Source organism: Eucyclogobius newberryi, unplaced genomic scaffold, assembly GCF_026437365.1.
Source record: "Eucyclogobius newberryi isolate DKJ021-1_F unplaced genomic scaffold, fEucNew1.0.hap1 SCAF_9, whole genome shotgun sequence".
NCBI lineage: Eukaryota > Metazoa > Chordata > Actinopteri > Gobiiformes > Gobiidae > Eucyclogobius > Eucyclogobius newberryi.
The window spans coordinates 23,091,478-23,112,944 of record NW_027316532.1 but is presented as its reverse complement, the minus strand read 5'-3'; the positions used below and the strand labels follow the sequence as shown (position 1 = coordinate 23,112,944).

General features: G+C 41.4%; 1 protein-coding gene across 1 annotated transcript in view; it reads left to right on the top strand.

Annotated features, from left to right (window-relative positions):
- Positions 1-21,467, top strand: part of raver2 (ribonucleoprotein, PTB-binding 2) — a 146,484-nt gene that overhangs the window by 89,519 nt on the left and 35,498 nt on the right. The window contains exons 5-6 of the mRNA XM_072437853.1: positions 6,566-6,757; positions 20,276-20,396. Coding sequence (XP_072293954.1) covers positions 6,566-6,757; positions 20,276-20,396 — 313 coding nt within the window. The remainder of the gene's footprint in view (positions 1-6,565; positions 6,758-20,275; positions 20,397-21,467) is intronic.

Below are 21,467 nucleotides of genomic sequence, written 5' to 3'. Positions count from 1 at the left end.
AACATATATAAGTCGCACTGGAGTATGAAATGTGGTTGCAAGTGTGAAAATAACAAATAATATCACATATAAGTTGCTCCGGAGCATAAGTATAAGTATATCAGTATAAATGTAAGTATGAGTTGCACCTCGGCCCAAACTATGAAAAAAGGTGCGACTCATAGTCTGGAAAATACGGTATATAAAATTCACTAGAAAGGTTAGAAAATGTAATGAAGCCACATGCATACATCATATTTATTTTCACCTCGCAAAACCCGAATGACCAACTTTCTTTCACAAAATTAAGTTTAAAACCTCAGTTTACGGCTCCTTTTAGCATCACTGCTGCAATTTATTGTTTGATCGTGTCTTTTCCAGTTAAAAAAGGTCATGATATTGTGACTTGCGTCTTCAGACTGCATCACGTTGAATCTGATTTAGTTCCTCGTATGAAAGTCGCCTGATTCGAGCTGTGAAAAACCCCTGACCACAATTGGGCCAAAAAAATAATAATAATCAGATTTGCCCTGCAGCGTGACCGCAGCCCTCGGCGTATGAATCCCGTAAGGCGCTCGCTCACTGCGTCAGGATGAAGTTAAAGGTCCTCCACCTCTGCTCCTCTCGCTCCTCCACCTTCGGTCGTACTTCACACTGAGAGAGCCAACGCCGGAGCCTCTGGCGGGTCGTGTATCTCAGCCTGCGACGGCTCACTCACGACCCCATCGCTCTGGTTACGTCTGACTTAACCGCGATGACTGACGGGGGGAGAAGTGATCGGGGAGGTCAGGAGAGAGAGTGGGTGAGGCGACCACCCCCGGGTCACAGTCTGTCACACGGAGACTGACTTTGCATATCCCGTCCCGGCTCGGACGCCAAACGCCAAACGCATTACTCAAAGCGTCCAAAAAATTGCGTGTTGCGCTTTTTTTTTTTGCCCCCGACGCTCGAGCAAGACCAGAAAACGTGAATTGTCTTTTTGCTTTTTGATTAGATTGATTGATGGAAATTGTGCTTTTTCTCCATTTGTGAGCGACACTTTGCAGAATTAGCACGTCATTTTGTTCCTCTCGAATCTTGAATAAACATAAATCAGTATTTTTGTGTCGTTGAAGAAGCGAAATGCAGATTGTTAATTGAGACGCATAAATGACTTAATCTCGTACTCTCCTTCTCAGTCTATTGATCAAAACTGATTCCACGCTTGAATATCTAACATGATGAGAAAATACTCGCGCTCGCTGGTGGTGCAGTGGTTTAAGGAGTTGCACATTATGTTGTTGCCGTTAGTGTGTGTTGTAGCTTTATTTCCTGGCCTTGACGTTTTGCAGAATGTCTCTACTCTCTCATTCCCTCCAGTCAAAACAAACCTTAGAGCCAAAAAATAAAAAATACAAAATAATCCCAATAAAAACAGCCAACATACCGTATTTTCCGGACTATAAGTCGCACTGGAGCACCAGCCAAAAAATGCATAATAGAGAAGAAAAAAACATATATAAGTTTCACTGGAGTATGAAATGCGGTTGCAAGTGTGAAAATAACAAATAATATCACATATAAGTTGCTCCGGAGTATAAGTATATAAGTATAAATATAAGTATAAGTTGCACCCCGGCCACAACTATGAAAAAAGGTGCGACTTATAGTCCGTTAAATACGGTAACCAACTTCCTGTTCTCATACATTTCCATCCATAATTTGGAACCGGAAAATATTAATTCTCTACTTTTAATAGTCTCTGCCACATCAGTTTGAAACATTCATGAATTCTAAAGTATTTGTCACCATTTACGTTGGTTTATTTAAAAACAAAAAACACCGAGAATGCCTGAGTAGCTTATTAAAAATGTATTGGTCAAAACATTCTGCATTATTTTAGCAATCTAATTTCAGACCTGTTTGATGTATAACGCCGCTCGGTTCTTCTACAGTTGTCGCGAGCCTGATTTGTGTTTTGGCCTCGTGTCGCCCGTCACCGGGGTCTCTCTGCCTCCGTCAGTCGCAGTCGTTTTAATCAATCACCAATGTTGTTCTTTCTTTCTTTCTTTCACCCGCCCATCGCTGAAGTGCCGTGAGTGGCTCAGGTCATTTCCATGCAGTTTGCCTAATGTATGCTGATAATAATAGCTTTATCGACCTACTCCTCCACATACGTCTATTTTTTCCCCCCTCCATCCGGGCAGGCAGCGCCGCTCAGACCGGAGGGAACGGCGGAGCGACGCGAGGGAGGGCGGAGGGGTGGGGTAGAGACGTGTACGATGTAAGGAAAAACATGTTTGTTATTCGCCGCAATCCATGAGTTTCAGAGTGATGAAAAATGATCGGTCGGTCAGGAATGTGCAAAAGCATGACTGTGAATGTAGCGCTTGAGTTTCAGGTATCGCCTCGGATGCGAATGGATTGAAAAGTTGACCACAAAAGTGCCTACACTTGTACGGAATATTACGTTATTACAAAGTTTCTATTACCGTATTTTTCGGACTATAAGTCGCACCGGAGTATGAGTCGCACCAGCCAAAAAATGCATAATAGAGAAGAAAAAATACATATATAAGTCGCACTGGAGTATGAAATGCGGTTGCAAGTGTGAAAATAACAAATAATATCACATATAAGTCACTCCGGAGTATAAGTATATAAGTATAAGTATAAGTTGCACCCCGGCCAAAACTATGACTTATAGTCCGGAAAATACGGTATTCTTATTGTTATTTCACTTTTTTACTGACAACTTGATATTCTAACTTTGATGTACCTTCCACCTCTACTGTGACTGTGCCTCTGCATATTACCCACTAGCACTCATTGGGAGAAACGTACTGTGATGTACCTTGACCTAACTTTATGTTAAGTTTATTCCTGAACTCACCTTTGATCACCTCTGTAGATCTGCCTCTGTGAACTATATTTATTTGTATGAGAAACTTTTTATACAAAACATATTTTTCTATCAATATCTGTTCCACCATTATACACATTTTTTGTAAAATTATTATTAGTCAATTATTATTATTTTTTTTCAATCAATATCTGTTCCAACATTGCATACATTAAAAAAAATGCAATTATAATTATTTTTTCCAATCAATATCTGTTGCAACATTACATACATTAACAAAAATGCAATTATAATTATTTTTTTTCAATTAATATCTGTTCAAACATTATTATTTTTTTATTTTTTTACTGGACATAATAACATGACTTATATTCATTGTTCAGTTTAAAACCGTTTGTTGTTGTGACCCAAAAGAACAAGTTATTTTTTCGTACATTTTTTACTCATCCGTAAACTGAATCCATTCGTCTTTTACCTGGCGCTTTGCCGTATTTCAAACCAACAAGTTATCTGAATTCTGACTCAATAACTAACAGCATTCACATTTCCTTTCCCCTCTCGGTCCGATGCCCTTCAAAACAGGAAAAATCCCATTGTATGTTGACATTTGATACACGAGTCCCACAACCTCGAATGGCATAATCTTTCCGAAGCAGTTTTTTGTTGCGTGGACATGATATCCTGGAGTACCTGCTACAAGCTGTTGTTGATCTTTCCCTGGTGCTTTCATGCCTCGCGACGTTGTGTCCTCTTGAACTCTATAAATATCATGACATCTATTACCCCCAGCGTTACGTCTCCCCCTCCTCCCCCCTTCCCCCTCGCTCTGCGCTCCCGACCGGCTGATTTTTCCCTCCTCGCCGCCTGAATTGGTCCTCGGGGTCCTTCTCTGTCAAGTGCAGCAGAAGGCCCAATTATTGGTAGAAACGGCCGGCTACGGCAGACTGCGAGTGGCTTATTAGCTCCGTGAATGGATAGGATTAGCATATACAGTAGAACTTTTGAACTCGGAGTCGGAAGTGGCATTTACTCATTATAATGCCGGGCAAATGAAATCTAATGACTCGAAGGGCAAAGCAGATGAATAGAGAAAAAGTACAGAAAGGAATAGGAAAGAATCTCTATGTGTGTATTTGTATCTTGTGTTTTTCTGTTTGCTGCTGATCACTCTCGCAAAAGACATCTACATCTGAATGGGTCCAACCTGGTTAAACAAAGGTTAACAATACAAATAATAATAGGAATTTGTAGACGACATAAACCTACTATACTCTGGTTATCAAAAGTGTTACATATTAATGGCTGTGTACTGTAAATCCAGCTCCCAGACCAATGTTTCCTTCAAAAAATAGACAAACGGCAAAGAAAAAATGTCGTCTTCGTCTTAAAAACCTGGTTGAAACCTCTAACCTTCTTTGTTACTATTTCAGGTGACATCGTTTCAAAGTCAGGAGTAATTGACAAAATAATGTATTGAGAGTTTCAAGTGTAAGTGAAATCAACCTGGTTCAATGTTGTGTTTAAGTTATTCGTTAGCTTGTCAGGAAAAGGTTAGGTCACCATATTGATAATGAAAATAGGCTCTTTAGACTTTAGTGACGACCTATCCACGAAGAACAAACCTTCAGCTGCCTTGTTAATGCAAATCGTTTTTAAATAAGTTGTCGTGCTCCAATAGTCCCGTGGATATGCTGTGCTGCACTCTCAGTCAGTCGCCAGCATTAGCCGCTAGCCATTAGCTTTTAGATGTTGTCATTATCCGCTAACTTCCATTAGCCGTGAGCTTTCAGCCTTGTTGCATTATTTAGCTGCCTTGTGAGCACCGGAGATGACTGAAGCCTTCAGCTAAAAGTCGATCTTCGTTAAAGGAAAGGCGTTCTCGGGCGGCGAAATCACAGACCCATTCAAGAAAACTGTTTTTACCATTTGATTGAAATGGAAAGTAGGAGGTGGTTGGGAACCTTGAAGTCTAATCTGTAAGACTCACTTTCAAGATCGTTAGTAGTGTAGTCGCCGTAGTAGTGCTGGCTGCTTGCACGTTCTTGTAATGTGTTTTTACTTGAATTTGTTCTCCACTTCAACGTGTGAGAGAGAATATAGATTCCTACTGATTTGAGCAGCTTGTCGTAGTAAAATGGAACCGAGGTTGGCAAGAACTGCTCGTAGCTCTTATGATTTATTAAAGGCAGACTAAATGCAGGGGTGATGCCAGCATTTTGCCCACTGCGGTTTCTATTAGAGCGCATGCATTTTGTACGAGATTATTAATATAGAAATTGAAACTGAACTTTTGACTCAAGGATTCGCTAGAATTGGCAATTACTGTAACGACGGTATTTTCAGGACTATTATAAGTCGCTCTGAAGTATAAGTCGCACCAGCCAAAGAATGCATAATTGAGACGAAAAAAACATATAAGAGGAGTGTAAGTCTTAGAACCTAGAGCGCCCTCTTGCGGTTGTCAGTGTGAAAAAAACGGAATAATATCAAGTCGCTCTAGAGTACAAGTCGCACTCAAAACTATGAAAAAAGTACAAGTCCGGAGAATACGGTGCCTATTTACAGCATGGGATTTACAGGACGTCAACATGAAGCAGTTGAGTCTTGTGCTACTTAACATTCAGAAATATCTAATTTATTGTAAATCATTCTTCTTCATCTGTTTTCTCGTCGGCTCTAACTCATTATTTTGAGTTGAACTGTTAACAAAATCTAAGTAACATGGATTTCGCCGCGGCGCTTTAGTCCAATGGTCAAGGCTACAGCATATAACAAGTTCTGTGCTGGCGCTCCACAATTTGCTGGATGGCTCTTCCACTCTTCACTCCCATTCTGTGCTTAAAAAGTGTCTTGTCAATCCGTCAATCAGGCACATAGTCATCATTTAATGAAACAAATCACAAATGAAAGAAGGAATAACACGTTTACAGAGGGCGCTTTCACACTTGCACACGCTGCATCCCAATTGGGACTAAACCAGGACCAAACCAGGACTAAACCAATACTAGAACAAGTCTAAAGCAGGACTAGAACTGCACTAGAACAAGTCTAAAGCAGGACTAGAACAGGACTAGAACAGGACCAAACCAGGACTAAACCAGGACTAGAACAAATCTAAACCAGGACTAGAACAGGACTAGAACAGGACCAAACCAGGACTAAACCAGGACTAGAACAAGTCTAAACCAGGACTAGAACAGGACTAGAACAGGACTAGAACAGGACTAGAACAGGACTAGAACAGGACTAGAACAGGACTAAACCAGGACTAAACCAGGAGTAAACCAGGACTAAACTAGGACTAAACCAGGTCTAGAACAGGACTAGAACAGGTCTAAACCAGGACTAAACCAGGACTAGAACAGGACTATTATGACGGTGTAGGTTAGTCTATTAATCAGTCAATGGTGTCTTAGTTGACTAAAAGATTTAGTAATAGGGAGTAAAGCAGTAATTATTTTACCCGGGATTATATGTTTTTTTTTCTGCCTTTATTTACTTTTACTTTTCTTTTACTTTTCTATACAAGTATTCAAACAACAACAGCTCCTGGTCTTTGCAAAGAGATACTTAATAGTTTCGACAGCCACGCCCCTTTTAGGCGACGACGAATAGCTGCAGCAATTAGTCGACCAAGATTTTGTCAATTAACACAGCCTCATTGTTCTGAACCCAAGCTCGGATAAAGGGTCAAACGCTGCAGCCGAGCGTGAACACGTGATAACCGCTTTGCCCTTCTTGCAGCTGGCGCAGGACGAGGGCAGCCCGGTGCGTGGGTTCGGCGTGGTGGAGTACGAGAGCGCGGAGCAGGCCGAGGCGGTGCTCACGGACATGGACAGGACTGCGGTGATGGGGCAGGTGGTCCGGCTGTCCCTCTGCTCCCCCGGGACGTCGGGTAGGAGCACGCTCGCCGCTCTGATCGCCGCGCAGGGAATGGTGAGTACAGCCCCCGGTTAATATACGGCACCTACGACGGTCGTCAAGGAGAATCAATGCTCGGATACTCGGCGACGCTGGACCTATAGACCCCTCGAACATGTACGCTCATTTGAGAAAGTATCAACAAGTACCAGCAAAATCACATAAACAAGACTAAATGATACCTTTCCAGAACTGTGACTTGTTGATATAAGAACTAGTATGAAATGTGAATTTAAAGGAGATATATCTTGCTTTTTTCAGGTATTGAACTATAGCATAAGTAGACCATAATTTTACATTTCGTTCTTCATAAACTGCAATATTGATCCTAGACTGCTGGATAATAGAAACCGGTCCATTCACTTCCTGTTCAAAACTGCTGAACTGATAAGCTCCGCCCCTTCATGGTCACATTTCACCGTAACAAGCAGCAGATTTTCATTTAAATGCTTTTACTTTTGAAATATGTGACATTTTATAACCCCACAAGTATCACTCTGAGGCTTCATTTTTCAAATAATCACAACTAAAAAGTAACACAAGTAAAAAGAGGAATTTTCTGAGAATAAAACAGGATTAAAAGACAACTTTGTGTAAACTATTTATAAGGAAACACTTGTAACAAGGATAAAAGCTTGTTATAGTTGATGTTACATAATATGTCCCCTTTAAACACAGTGATTTTATGTTGAAAATGACATAGTAAATATATATATATATATATATATATATATATATATTTTTTTTTTTAATCATCATTGCAACGCTATCATTATTAAGTATCAATCCTTTTCCTTCATCCAGTTTGAAATGTTAGCGTTTATAACGCTGGGAACATGCAAGAATTTCTCTGTTTTTTTTACTCTTGCCTCAACCGCTTTCATTTCAACCAGTTTTTGAAAATATAATCTTGTTTTGTTGTTTGGAACTCAAAAACCCACCCAAAATAGCTTGTGTGTTTCTGTAATCTCGTGTTTACCTTGCACGGCAAACACAAAATTCCTTGGCCTTTATCCTTCGCTCCATCTGCTTCAGTCCTGCAGCTTTTCACCAAACGATCCAGTTTGATAAAACCGCATTGTTTTTGAGACAGCTCTCCAAAAAAGCTGGATTTTGTAAGAAACGTGTCGACAGCACACTGCCTGTCAACACTCAAAAGTAACTCGTTTTACAACACATACAAAAGATCTTTTTGGAGTGTTTGACTTTCAGATTTCATTCAGTGGTCCGGTGTGTTCAGTGGTTCAGCCCATACAGATGCTTTTGTGGCTGATAATAACCAATATTTACTGATATCAATATACCATCCTCTCCTGACTAATGGAAGAAGAGTTCACAAAGTGCTTTTATCATGTATCTTGTGTCCATCTGAATAAAACTGTATTTGTATGATGCTTGCATACACTTAAAACCACACCTTTAACTTTAGTTGCCATTCTAATTCCAGTTGAACTCACAAGTCTGTTTAAAAAGACACATATGATACATACCGTATTTTCCGGACTATAAGTCGCACCTTTTTTCATAGTTTGGCCGGGGTGCGACTCCAAAGCCACTTAATTGTGATATTATTTGTAATTTTTACATTGGTAACCGCATTTCACATGTTGATTATTTTCACACTGACAACCTCAAGAGGGCGCTCTAGGCTCTAAGCGACGCAGAAGAAGAATCTGCACTTCCTCTTCCTCCGGAGTTTGTGGAGTTGTTTAGAAGTGACACAGAGGAAGAAGAATTCAATGGATTGAGTGATTTGGGGTAAAACTGATGCTTTGGTAAACTTGTTAGCATGTTCTTTATGCTATAGTTATCTGAATAACTGTTAATATGTTACGTTAACATACCAGACACTTACCACAGTTCTGTCTGTGCGTCATGTAGCTGAAGGTGTTAGCGTTAGCATACGTACACCTATTCACCATGTTCTCTCATCTGTTATTATTTTAAACTGCATTTTAAGATGAAATATCTATTCTTGGCCTTGGATTTTATCAAATACATTTCCCCAAAAAATGCGACTTATATATGTTTTTTTCTTCTCTATTATGCTTTTTTTTTTGGCTGGTGCGACTTCTACTCCGGTGCGACTTATACTCCGGAAAATACGGTATATAAAACAGCCCCTGGTACTGATATTAGCACCAATATCTTATGCCTTATTGAATGATCGTCTCGCAGAAAACGGGCCCTGTTCACACCTCTGTGCTCGTCTCAGCTGTAACGGGATCATTAAAAACACCGGGGCCGCTCTGCGTCTGTGGCACCTGTCAGTTTCGTCCTTGGGTTTGACGCAGCTGAAGCAGGAAAGTTTGTGCTGACAATATCACGGACAACTGGGTTCTCATCAAAAGCTTGGTTACTGTTGGTCTCAGCGTTTTGTTTTTTAAAATGTGACAGGAACATTGCAGATAAATATAAACAGGTGACGTACTGCAGGCTCTGTATTCCGTAACCTAAATTGACTTGCTTTTTGTCAAAGAAAGAGAAAAGGAGAGATATCTGTTCATTTGACATGTATGAGGTGAAAATGGGACACCCACAGAGTTAGATTGTGTCTGGTGGAGATGGGCAGCGATCATGCGGAAGTAAAAGGAAATTGGACTTTGCTTAATGTTATTCAAACGTATTCCTCGGACAATCTTTCATTCCACCTCAGAAGCCGCTGAAAGACCCTGTCATTTAAAAACACTAGAGTAGAGCTGCGCAATATGTGACTAAAGTTAAATTCAATTTAATTTATTTTTGTAAGGCCCAAAATCACAACAACGGTTGCCTCTGAGGGCCACAGTGAGAAATGAATCAACAATGTCTGTGGTGGCGAGGGACGATGTCCCAGAGTCCTCTGTCCTTAGACCCTTCTTCTCGGCCAGGAAAAAACACAAAAAAACCTCCTTGGGAAAAAGTAGAAACCTGGAGGAGTTCCAGTGAAGGAGAGATCCGACTCTCACAGACGGACAGACGGACACGAGGGAGACTGGAGCTGGATCCACTCTTCAGGCAGATGAGGGACCGACTGAGGCGAGCTGGACCCACTCTTCAGGCAGATGAGGGACCGTCTGAGTCGAGCTGGACCCACTCTTCAGACAGATGAGGGACCGTCTGAGTCGAGCTGGACCCACTCTTCAGGCAGATGAGGGACCGTCTGAGTCGAGCTGGACCCACTCTTCAGACAGATGAGGGACCGTCTGAGTCGAGCTGGACCCACTCTTCAGGCAGATGAGGGACCGTCTGAGGCGAGCTGGACCCACTCTTCAGGCAGATGAGGGACCATCCATATGGGGCAGGGACCGCTTCACCAGGAGAGGAGCATCTGGGTCCACAGGTCCTCAGGAGTAAGAAAACGAAGTGGAGTTAAAAATTTAATATTGTTTGATAGCATAAGTAGTCAGAAGAAGAGGATAGTGCTCAAGCTGCCATACTTCCCCCAGCATAGTTACTCCTAGGGCAGCGTAGCTGAAGCTGTGGGTTTATGTTTCTGTTCCTAACTACTCTGACCATAAGCGATTTCAAAGAGGAACGTTTTAAGCCTGGACTTAAATGAAGAGACTGTGTCAGCATATTTAACATGGACAGGAGCTGATTCCATAACACAGGAGCTTGGTAGCTAAACGCTCTACCTCCTACTGTACTTTTAGAGACTCTTGGCACCACCAGAAGGCCGGCATTCTGAGAGCGAAGAGCTCTGTTTGGATGATATGGTTCTATAGCATCTTTGAGGTAGGATGGGGCCATGTCATTTATGGCTTTGTAGGTCAAGAGTAGAATTTTAAATTTGATTCTCAACTCAACAGGAGCCAGTGAAGAGACTTCAGCACTGGCGTAATGTGCTCTCTTCTTTTTGTTCCTGTTAGTAATCTTGCTGCTCCATTTTGAACAAGTTGAAAGCTTGTTATGGAGCTTTTAGGACACGCTGCAAGCAGGGAGTTACAGTAGTCTAATCTAGTCATTACAAATGCATGGATAAGTTTTTCAGCATCATTTTTAGGCAGGATTCTTCTGATTTTGGCTCTTGTTGGATGGAAATAGATGGAAATAGGCTGTTTTACAGACTTGATTTATATGAGCTTTAAATGAGAGCTCCTGGTCAAATAAGACTCCAAGGTTTCTTACAGTAGAACTGGAGGCTACACTGACATTGTCCAGTGTGACTATCTGCTCAGATAGAGCATCTCGTAGATGCTTAGGGCCAAGCACAATGACCTCGGTTTTTTCAGGGTTAAGAAGCAGGTAGTTTAGTGTCATCCAGGTTTTTATCTCCTTCACACAAGCACTAAGTCTGTCTACTTGATCGCTCTGATCAGGTTTCATTGATAAATACAGCTGAGTGTCATCTGCATAGCAGTGGAAGTTAATGCCATGTGACCTGATCATGTTGCCTAACGGCAGCATATAAAGAGTAAACATACAACACAACAACATACCGTAAAGTATCGATATTGCAATATTGGCTAATGCACTAATCAATATCGCAATTAAAAAAGGCAAACCTTATAGGTAATTGTCCTTTTTGAGTCTTAATTAGCCTTGATTCAGTCTCGATTTAGCGTCTGTTGAGCTTTGATTTTGACACAGTTTTAATTGTACATTTTTTCAATTTAAATTGTTGTGTCAGAGTGTATTTAAATATCGCTATTATATCAATATCGCAGCGCACAACGGCCACAAAATGTCCAATATCGCGCAGCCCTGGCCCCAAGCTGATCGTCCTAATTTGCTAATTCGTAAGATCGTAGTTAAAGTCTAGTCCCTGCGTTGTTTCTTCCTCCTTGTACAAGTTGGTTCTGTTCTCATAGATATTTCCTCTTATATTTTACAAATATTATTTATTATTTACACGCACACAGATTCCCTTTTTTACTCTTCCTTACGGCCACGACCCTATAGCTCGCACCTCTCACCTCATCAGACTCTTGACGGGGCCAGAAACGCTCCGGGCCCCCGTGACCCCTTGTGGCTCCTCCGGCTCCCGCTTCTTCCACGCCGCCCTGGTACACGCCAAAGCTTTGACGCGGCGCACACGCATGCACAGCCCGTGGCAGGAACAGTCTTTGTAGCCGCGGTATCCCTCCCACTCGCTGCCGCGGTCGCATAGAAGCGCTGACGTGATAATTATAGTCGCGCGGACTGATTGGGCTCCTCCGCAGTCGCCCCTCAGCCCAAAATAAACCACAGCACACGGAATGACAGTCGCACGCGCGGGAATTTACATTGAGAACGCGCCAACATGCGACGTGCGATGGGAATAATGTAGTAGACTGACAGTATGTATACGACGGTCTGTATGGCTTGTTTACCAGCTTTTGTGTACCGCACGTCAAGCACAACAAGATCTATTTCTGTGTTTTACCGTTGGTTTAAAGGCGCTATATGTTACTTTTCCAGCGGAGAGTCTGCAACGTGCAAAGTTACAGGTGAGATCCGTAAAGTGGCGAAGAGTGCAGGTTTTTCCAGGATGTTTTTTAGCAGAATCGTTACATACTGCAGCGTAAAGAAGTAAAAGCTCCCTGCCAAGAGTCTAAACGTCCAGTGTAGAGCAGAGGTTTTGAAGAATTAGAATGTGTGAGCATCGTCTATAATCAAATGTGTTAAAAAATGATCTCAAAAAGAGCCAGAAACGTCTCGTGTAATCTCCCAGTCCAGTGTCATCTTATACAAGTACAAGCACTGTATTTTCCGGATTATAAATTGCACCTTTTTACATAGTTTTGGACAGGGTGCGACTTGTGATATTATTGGTTATTTTCACACTGGAAACCGCATTTCACAAAGAGGGCGCTCTAGGCTCTAAGCGACGCTGAAGAAGAATCTGAGCTTCCTCTACCTCCGGAGTTTGTGGAGTTGTTTTAGAAGTAAATTGCATTTCAAGATTAAATTAATTTATTTGATAAAATCCAAGACCAAGAAAAGATCTTGGTCTTGGATTTTATCAAATAAATTTCCCCCAAAAATTCGACTTATATATGTTTATTTTCTTCTCTATTATGCATTTTTTGGCTGGTGCGGTGGGGGGAGACGCGGCGCGTAGCAGCGTGTAACAGTAGATTAGCGTGGTTTAGACAGACAGAACTGACGCTTAAGTGTGCACCCTCCCCCACCCACCCAGCCACGGCAAAACGCGCTGAAGAAAATGTGGTAAACAGGTTTAAAATTTGTATTTGCGATATAAATGCGCGCAGCAGCAGGGAGACGGGCGTGCGCTCTGCCCGGGGCCGCAGGCTCAAAGCAGCTCTGAGCAAGCTCCGTCTCTCACTCCCGCAGGAGTTTGGTGAGAAATTGCTTCATGCGCTCTTATCTTTTGACTTAATACCGCTTTTTACATTTAATTTAATGCTATTTTGCGTTTTTGGCGGTACTTTATAAAAAATAAAAATAAAATTGTATTTATATTGTAGAAATCAATAATCTAAGTGTGGCGGATCCGTAAACCAAGTAATAAAATAACTAAGGCCTAACATTCTATTCACCAAACTGTGCCAGCTCAAACTGCAATTCCAATCAAAACTGTGAAATATCGCGCCGCCCAATTATACGTGACATCACATACGACACAAAATCACACAACAAAATGAACTATTTGGAACGCGGCAACGTTCCCCTTCCATGTAGAGTACAAAAGAAAGCTGCGTTCAAAGCCCTGTCGTCCTTGTTGGTTTCTTTGGGAGGATTTGATTTCAGTTCCCTGGTTTTGGAAAGTGTTCCTCTGCAGATGACACGGAGCATGAGCAGCACATTTCAGTTCACTTTTAGAAGTCCATTTGTATTCCTCGCTCGCCGACTTCAAGTACTGAACAGACTTTTGCATTTGCATAAACACAAGCTGTGAGAGGAATAAGGGCACAAACTGCAAAACGGAATCAGTGCAGGCGACTCAAAGGAATGTTCTGCAAAGAGATCGTTTTTCTGATGCCGGAAGAGGTGAATCTGTACAGAAGATGTAATAAAAGAGGAATCGGCTTCAGTTATCGCAAACTTGATGTTTCTTTGGATTATTTTGATGACAATATTCAGGCCTGTCAATCAATCATTTCAGTCATTTACAAACACGCGCCATGTTTGACCACGTCCTTGACCACGTCCTTCACAGGCTCAGTATGTAATATAAAAGATAAAAGCATTTTAATAAACCATCAGAAATGTGCAAAAAAGATGCCTAAATGTCTTTTAATCTGCTATTTATGCCGTGTTTTTAATATTTTGAATTCCAAATTGTAACAAAAAGCCAGTTTGTTGCCACTAGCACTTGACACGTTTCACCATTTGCACTTTAAAGTACATTTCGCTTTAATTGCACACAACACTTTCAGCATCAATTTGCACTTTCAAAAAGACAATTGCACAAAATTTACTTTAAATATTTATTGAAGTAACGTCTGTCCTTTTTATCCCGTTTTTAGATCTGGTGCACAGGGGCACTTTAATTCAAGCCGTCTGTCCTGGAGGGAAAAGGGAGACAAATTAAAATAGTTGGGTCAATTGGATATGAGCAATATACAGTGCAATATTTGTGTTTGAGGATGTTTAGGTGTTAATGCAGTTTCTAGTGTTTTTAGTGGATTGTTAAATGTTTTCTCACTTCCTCTGTTCTTGTGTCCTGGAGTTAAAGGGTTCCCTCCGGAACCGAGCTCCCTTATAATGGTTCCCGGCTGGACCGAGGCAGAGGATGTGTGGGAGGGCATGAAGGGGCTGGCACATGGGTTTAAGGGGTTTTATCATTGTTAGGTGTTGGTTTTAGGGTTTTATATATATATGTGTGTGTTTAGTTAAATGTCTATGGGTTTGTTTGTTTGTTTGTTTGTTTGTTTGTTTGTTTGTTTGTTTGTTTTAATGGAGGTTTTAGTACAGTTTTATGAGCAAGTAATGAGACTAACATCCCTGTCAATTATTTGTAGTTTTAAAACCACTTGTGTGAACGAGATAAAAGACGCCTGGAACATCATTTGGTTTTCTCTTTCTCTTTCTCTCTCTTTCTGTCTCTTTTTTCTCTCTCTCTCTCCTACTATATATAGATATATAGTAGGAGAGATAGTAGTATACTATATATCTTTCTCTATTTTTACAGTATAGCGTAAAACACATACTTTGAAGATGTACGACTACAGTAGGTGCCAGTAATGTAACACTAGGATACCAACCACCATAACACACGAAGAAGAAGAAGAAGAAGAAGAAGAAGAAGAAGAAGAAGAAGAAGAAGAAGAAGAAGAAGAAGAAGAAGAAGAAGAAGAAGAAGAAGAAGAAGAAGAAGAAGAAGAAGAAGAAGAAGAAGAAGAAGAAGAAGAAGAAGAAGAAGAAGAAGAAGAAGAAGAAGAAGAAGAAGAAGAAGAGGAAGAGGAAGAGGAAGAGGATGATTGATTGATTGATTGATTGATTGATTGATTGATTGATTGAATTAAAAAGATGTGGACCACGTCAACGTCTCGTCTCACTTAACTCCAACCGCTAAAGCCCAGCCTACGCTACACAAATATACTTGATATTCTAATTTTGCACATCTTTAATACAAGAAATTGCTATATTCTCAGTCGTCCGCCATTAGATGACAACGACATTAACATAATATCAAAATAGTGACGTAATGGCGTAATGACATAATAAACCGTTTTGTGTCTGCGTTTCATCTCCGCGTTGGCTCATATTCCAGCACATTTCGGCCCGTGTTTATGCTCCCGTTTGATGGCGTTGAGATAAAACATTTGACCTCACGCGCTTTATTGTTGCTTGCGTTCTCACTTCACGCAACGATCCAGAAATGTGTGCAATAATCGGCCGCTTTGATGCTTCTTTGCACCACTTTTGATTTTGACCTCTGGAGACTCAAACTCTGCCGTTTTGAAAACGTTCCGACCCGGCTGTCGAGACGTGACGGTTTAGCTTCTGTCGAACTCGCACAAATTCATGTAATTGCCGGTTTTCTTGAGGACAAAATGCTCAGAGCTTTAATGTTCATGTTTATACTTCTTCCCACTTACGAGTTCTGTGGTTAGCGGTTATTTTGTACAGAACATGAATCAATAATGGAAAAAGAAGACTCATTTATGATGGCAATCGAAGCAGAGGATTAGATGCCTCTGATGTCGGGATAAGCAATATTGAATTTCACTTTTTATCCTCGCGGTAACAATAATTGGATAACATTTTTGCCATAATAAATGCTAAACCACGCCTGAAAATTAGGGCTGTATAACATTTAGTCAATAAATTGGTTGATCTTTTTGGACTTCAGTAGAAAGGAGAAGGCATGGAGTGATTTAGTTGGAGTTTTGGAAATACTAATTAATTGTGTGTGTGGTTTGTGTCTGAATACCGTATTTTCTGGATTATAAATAGCACTTTTTTATTTACATAGTTTTGGCCGGGGTGCGACTTATACTCCAGAGCGACTTATATGTGATAGTATTCGTTATTTTCACACTAACAACCACAAGAGGGCGCTCTAGGCTCTAAGCGACGCAGAAGAAGAACCGGCACTTCCTCTTTCTCTGGAGTTTGTGGAGTTGTTTAGAAGTGACACCGAGGTTGTGGTTAATTGTGCCGAGTAACACGCGCAGTAATGTACGTACAAGTCAAACCGGAACGAGTCAAAACTACACAAAACAACGTAGAAGCTGCGTTCACACTTTCGCAAACACTGCATCGAAATTGGGACTAAACCGAGACTAATCCTGGAACTAAACCTGGAAAGTACGGTAGTTTGAGCGCTTCTATCATCACGTTTGTCTCATTTCAGTCAATCTAAGAAATGTAGTCAACTATAGCAATACTAAATTGTGGGTGGTGCAATATTGACAGAAATGTATATCTTGATATATGTGTTTAATTCTAATCATAATAATTAGACAACGTTTTAGAAATCCACTAGAATGTGCCAAAAACCTGCCTTCTAATGTAATGTTATGTTCATTTATAGCCCTTTAACGCCAACACCGACTGCCCAAAGTACTCCACACACACAGCAAATGGTATAAACAACATAAAAAATAAGAACAAATATAAATACAAACACTAAAATAAACGCCTCAGTTTAGGTTCAAGTATTGCTTAAAAACCAACACACGAAACGCAAAGGTTATTCTTCTCCACTCGTCTTGCAGCTTTTTGATTGTTCTCTCGCAAAAAAAAAAAGAAGAAAAAACTGCACTTGACTTCCAACATGTCGGTGTTATTAGACAATCCGACGCCCACCTCCGCTTTGAAGTGAACCGCGGCGTGGTGAATACATTCGAAGCGAGAAGCGAAAAGATCAGAACCTGCTCCACCTGCCGCCCTGCACCTCTCCTCGCCACTTCCCTACATTTTACCCTCATCGTTTTTAAGCAAGCGTGAACACTAAGGACCAGATGGCCTCCTCCTCCTCCTCCTCTTCTTCACGCCTTCCCCCCTTCGCGGCTTATACCTCGCTGGCATGTGCGTTACTGTGTGTGGGTGAGCGGCGCCCGTGGCCAAACCAACTGACGCACGCTGACATTTTCTGGGGCGATGGAGCTCTCTCCGTCTCCTCTTCCCTGTCAGCTCCGTCCGCACTTGTTCGACTCCGGGGGCCCCGCGGACACGAGGGTGAGCCGACGCGTATGCGCTCGTGTGCGATCGCTGCTGGAGACTGCGGCTGTCGGGTTCGCCCGTCAAACTCGCTCTGTCCTCATCAAAACGCTCCGGTAATGGGACGCGACAGACGGGAAGCGGGTCCAGCTGCAGCGCCGCTCGTGATGGAGCCGGTTTGTCTCCAGATACTACAAGTGGTTATTTTAGGATCGTCTTATTATCACGAAGAGTGTGAATAACTGAGGATTTACGGTGTTAGTGTTAAACAATTGAACTCTTTGGACAATGAGCTTAAAAACTGTTCAAATATGATTTAGTTTTATAGAGCTGTAGACATTTATTTGTTGGGTCAATTAATTGGTCGATGGAGTCGACCAAAATGACTTTTTGATGACTCATTGTTACATTGTTGAACACTTCTATGGAGCACAGCACAAAAGAGAAGGTTTAGAGTGAATTAGTTTGAAAGATGAATGAGTTTAATCTGCCGTATTACAGCTAAATGCATGATTTACCTGTGGTTTTCTGTATAAATATGATCCAGCATCAGAATGATCAGGGCTGATTCTGATGCTAATCAGGTACTCGTCTGTGATGAGGGAGCTGCAGCCAGCTAACAATAGGATTTATATGGCCCATTAAAAGACGGTTAGGGTAATAAAGAAGATTAGTTTCAGTACTACAAATAGAAAAACAGGACAGGCTATCATCAGGAGGCTCCGCCCAGTGGGCAGGGCTTACACAGAGTGGGATAAATGTCAGAATTCTCAGACTAGAGCCACAGATTGAGAATGACTCTTGGATGAGACTCAAAACGTCTTGTTTTCAGTGTCCAGATGATACAACTGAAGCTTTTGCTAAAATGGAACATGACGACTTTAAACTAGAATCGCTAATTATATTCATTAGAACAAGTAAGTCACATAAACAGAACCAAATCAGCCCTTCCTCTACATCAGGAAACAGCTTTTTTATGTGTTGATTATGTTGCCATCACGCACTGTTTCCAACAATCCAAATTGATATTGACTATTGATCCTTTACTATTGAAATTGAGTCACCAGCTCCCCACACGCTCTCACTGCAGTTACGGGGATTTCACTACTGTTGTTACTCCGTTCTAAAAATACACCCACTGCTGCCACTGTCCGCTCGAGTCTGTCAAACGCGGCGTCAAACACTCTCACTTACTCCTCGTCAAAACGCTCCAGCTTCAGGAAGCGACAGGCGGGAAACGAGTCCCGAGACTGGGACGGGAGCGTATCACCCGGGCCGCTAATGCGCTCCGTACGGCCCTGTCTTTAGGCCATTCACCCATATCGCTCGTTTCATTGCAGTGTGCGACGGGATTGAATGTGCCCAGCGTAATGAGCGATTCATCTTTGTTTGAGTACGTGCCTTCCAGTGAGTTCTGAACAGTCGGGAGGAATCTGCTCGGTACACATTGTGCTCCGACGTGCCTCGAGAAGTGCTGAACTCGGCGATTAATTTGACGATTAGTTTGAGACCGAGCTGCAACGAACAGAAGAGCTTAAAGTTGGATCCGAGCTGAAACACATCAAAGGCTTGTCTAAAATTATTCGACGCTACATTTTCCTCTCTAAGGCCGTGCCAAAACATGCCCCCCCCGATGTTTCCTCGCTAAATATAATGCTTTTTAACACCAAGCTTCCGACGCCAAATATAAAGTGAAGTATTTTAGTCCTTCCCACTATTTACTGTGTTTGTGTTTGTGAAAGAAGGACTTTGCCCACTTGAGATCATGCCTTTGATTTATTGGCATCTTTTATATTCATTTTTGTGTTCCTTCAGATAAATCACATGCAAGACGTTGACATTCCAGGCTATTACCGTATTTTCCGGACTATAAGTTGCAAAAAATGCACAATAGAGTAGAAAAAAACATATATAAGTCGCACTGGAGTATGAAATGCAGTTGCAAGTGTGAAAATAACAAATAATATCACATATAAGTCGCTCCGGAGTATAAGTATGTAAGTATAAATATAAGTCGCACCCCGGCCAAGACTATGAAAAAAAGGTGTGACTTATAGTCCAGAAAATACGGTATTTAATAACAGCTTGAGGCGATTTGCTCAAAAAAGGATATAATCATGTTTGTATTGCACTAAAATCGATTTTGTAAAGACTGAAACGTGACAAATAAATGATAATAAGCCTTTGACGTTTAAAAAAGAAAAAAATTAAACTTATCTTAAATTTTTTGGTGAATTAACTTTTCTTTTATTGATAAATTGCTCAAAAGAATTCAGCAAATAAGCAATTAAATGAAAAACAAAACAACAGTTATAGAATCGTAATTGAAATCATGATTATTCAAAGCATTTATTTATGTTTTGTCACTAGTTTACCTGTAGAAGAAGGACTATTTATTTATCATTCTTATTTTGTGATGATTTAATTGCAGACAGAACAGAACTGAATGAACAATTTATTTTTCTCAGTTGCAAAAATCACATTATTTGCCAAACCTTATTAGATTACAAAGCGTTATTTGTTCATTTTAGCATGATCTGTGCCTATAATCTGTGCATTTATGGAGATTCTGATCAAATATTCCCACAACTGCACTATTATCATCTATTACATCCGACGTTTATCCGAGTCATGAGAGATTATACTTCAGTTCTCCAGTTTCCTCTGGTGTTTTTTTAAATACAGGAAATCCATCTGAACTAAGTGTGGGTTTCTCTCCTCCGAGACGCACCGAGCCGTCGAAAGGCGTAACATTCAGTATTTGATCTGATTTCACATCCCATTTCCACGTTCATTTCCTTGCCCGCTTCCTCTTCGTTTGGCCCGTGGCTCTGTCCCCGTCCCTCCGCTCGCGCCTCGCTCTCCTCCCCTCCGCTGACACAGTGGACACGGCCATGATGTAAACGGCTGAAATGGGAACTCCGCCGTGCAACAAGTGAGCTTCAGCGAACAACGTGGTGTTTTGTGGTTCTTAATGATGTGATTTTCTTTCGCCAGATCCTGAGTAACAGAAGAGGACTCCTGCCGGAGCCGAACATTGCCCAGCTGTTGACCAGTATGACCAACCCGGCCGCCCTGCAAATCCTCATGAGGCCGTACAACACTGGCAAAAGAGGAGGTAAACACTCCTCATAATGTGTCAATGTTGAAGTGGTTGATTTGTAGATTCAAGTGTTTTAATAGATTTGCAGAGGCCTGTGACATTACATAACTTATGCTGTCGGTGTAATCCCTCATTCGTCCAGGCGTGTTCCATAGTAGAAAAAGCTTCAGTTGTAGTCATCTGGACTCAGTTTGAAAAAAATAGACGTTTCGACTCTCATCCAAGAGTCATTGTCAATAACAGAATTTAGGTCGAGAACTCCGATATTAATACTGTTCTGTGGTAAGACCCGCCCATTGGGAGGAGCCTTCCTGAAGTAGAAAGAGTTGTTTGTTTCAACAGAAACTCCCCCTTGTATCTACCGAGCTAGCCTATTCAGAATCTTAATGGGCTATTAGAAACCTCTTTGTCTTTGTGAGACCCTGGCTCAACCACCCTGAGTACCTGATTAGCATCTGAATGTCCTTTACCTTTCCAGGGGTTCAGAATCCCATTATAAATAACAGGAAGATGAAACCTAAGCCCTCCATTTCTGTTTAAAGAAGGTCTTTCTTTTTTAACAAAAATAGCTTCCTTGACTCCTCTTTCAAACCATCTTTTCTCCCTGCTTAAAACCTTCACCTCACCGTCTTCAAACGAGTGATTAGAGGCTTCAAGATGGAGATGCACGGCGCTCTGTGGACCTGAACTAGTATTTCTTCTGTGCTGATAAAGCCTCTTGTGTAGAGGCTGTTTCGTCTCACCTATGTAACGTTCTTTACAACTTTCTTCACTGCATTGGATCGAATAAACTACATTGCTCTGTTTTTGAGTCGGCAACTTGTCCTTTGGGTGAACCAGTTTTTGTCTTAAAGTGTTTCCTGGTTTAAAATAAACAGGGACTTCGTGTTGTCTAAAAGTTCTCTGCAGTTTTTCCGAGAGGCCAGACACATAAGGGATAGAGACACCCTTCCTTCTCTGTTCAGTTTCCCTTTTGTCCTGCTTCTTGGTTCTCTTCACTCTGTTGAGAGCCCAAGCGGGGTAACCACAGGCTGAGAGGGCATTACGGACATGTTTTTCCTCTTTCTTCTTGCCCTCTGAGCTGGT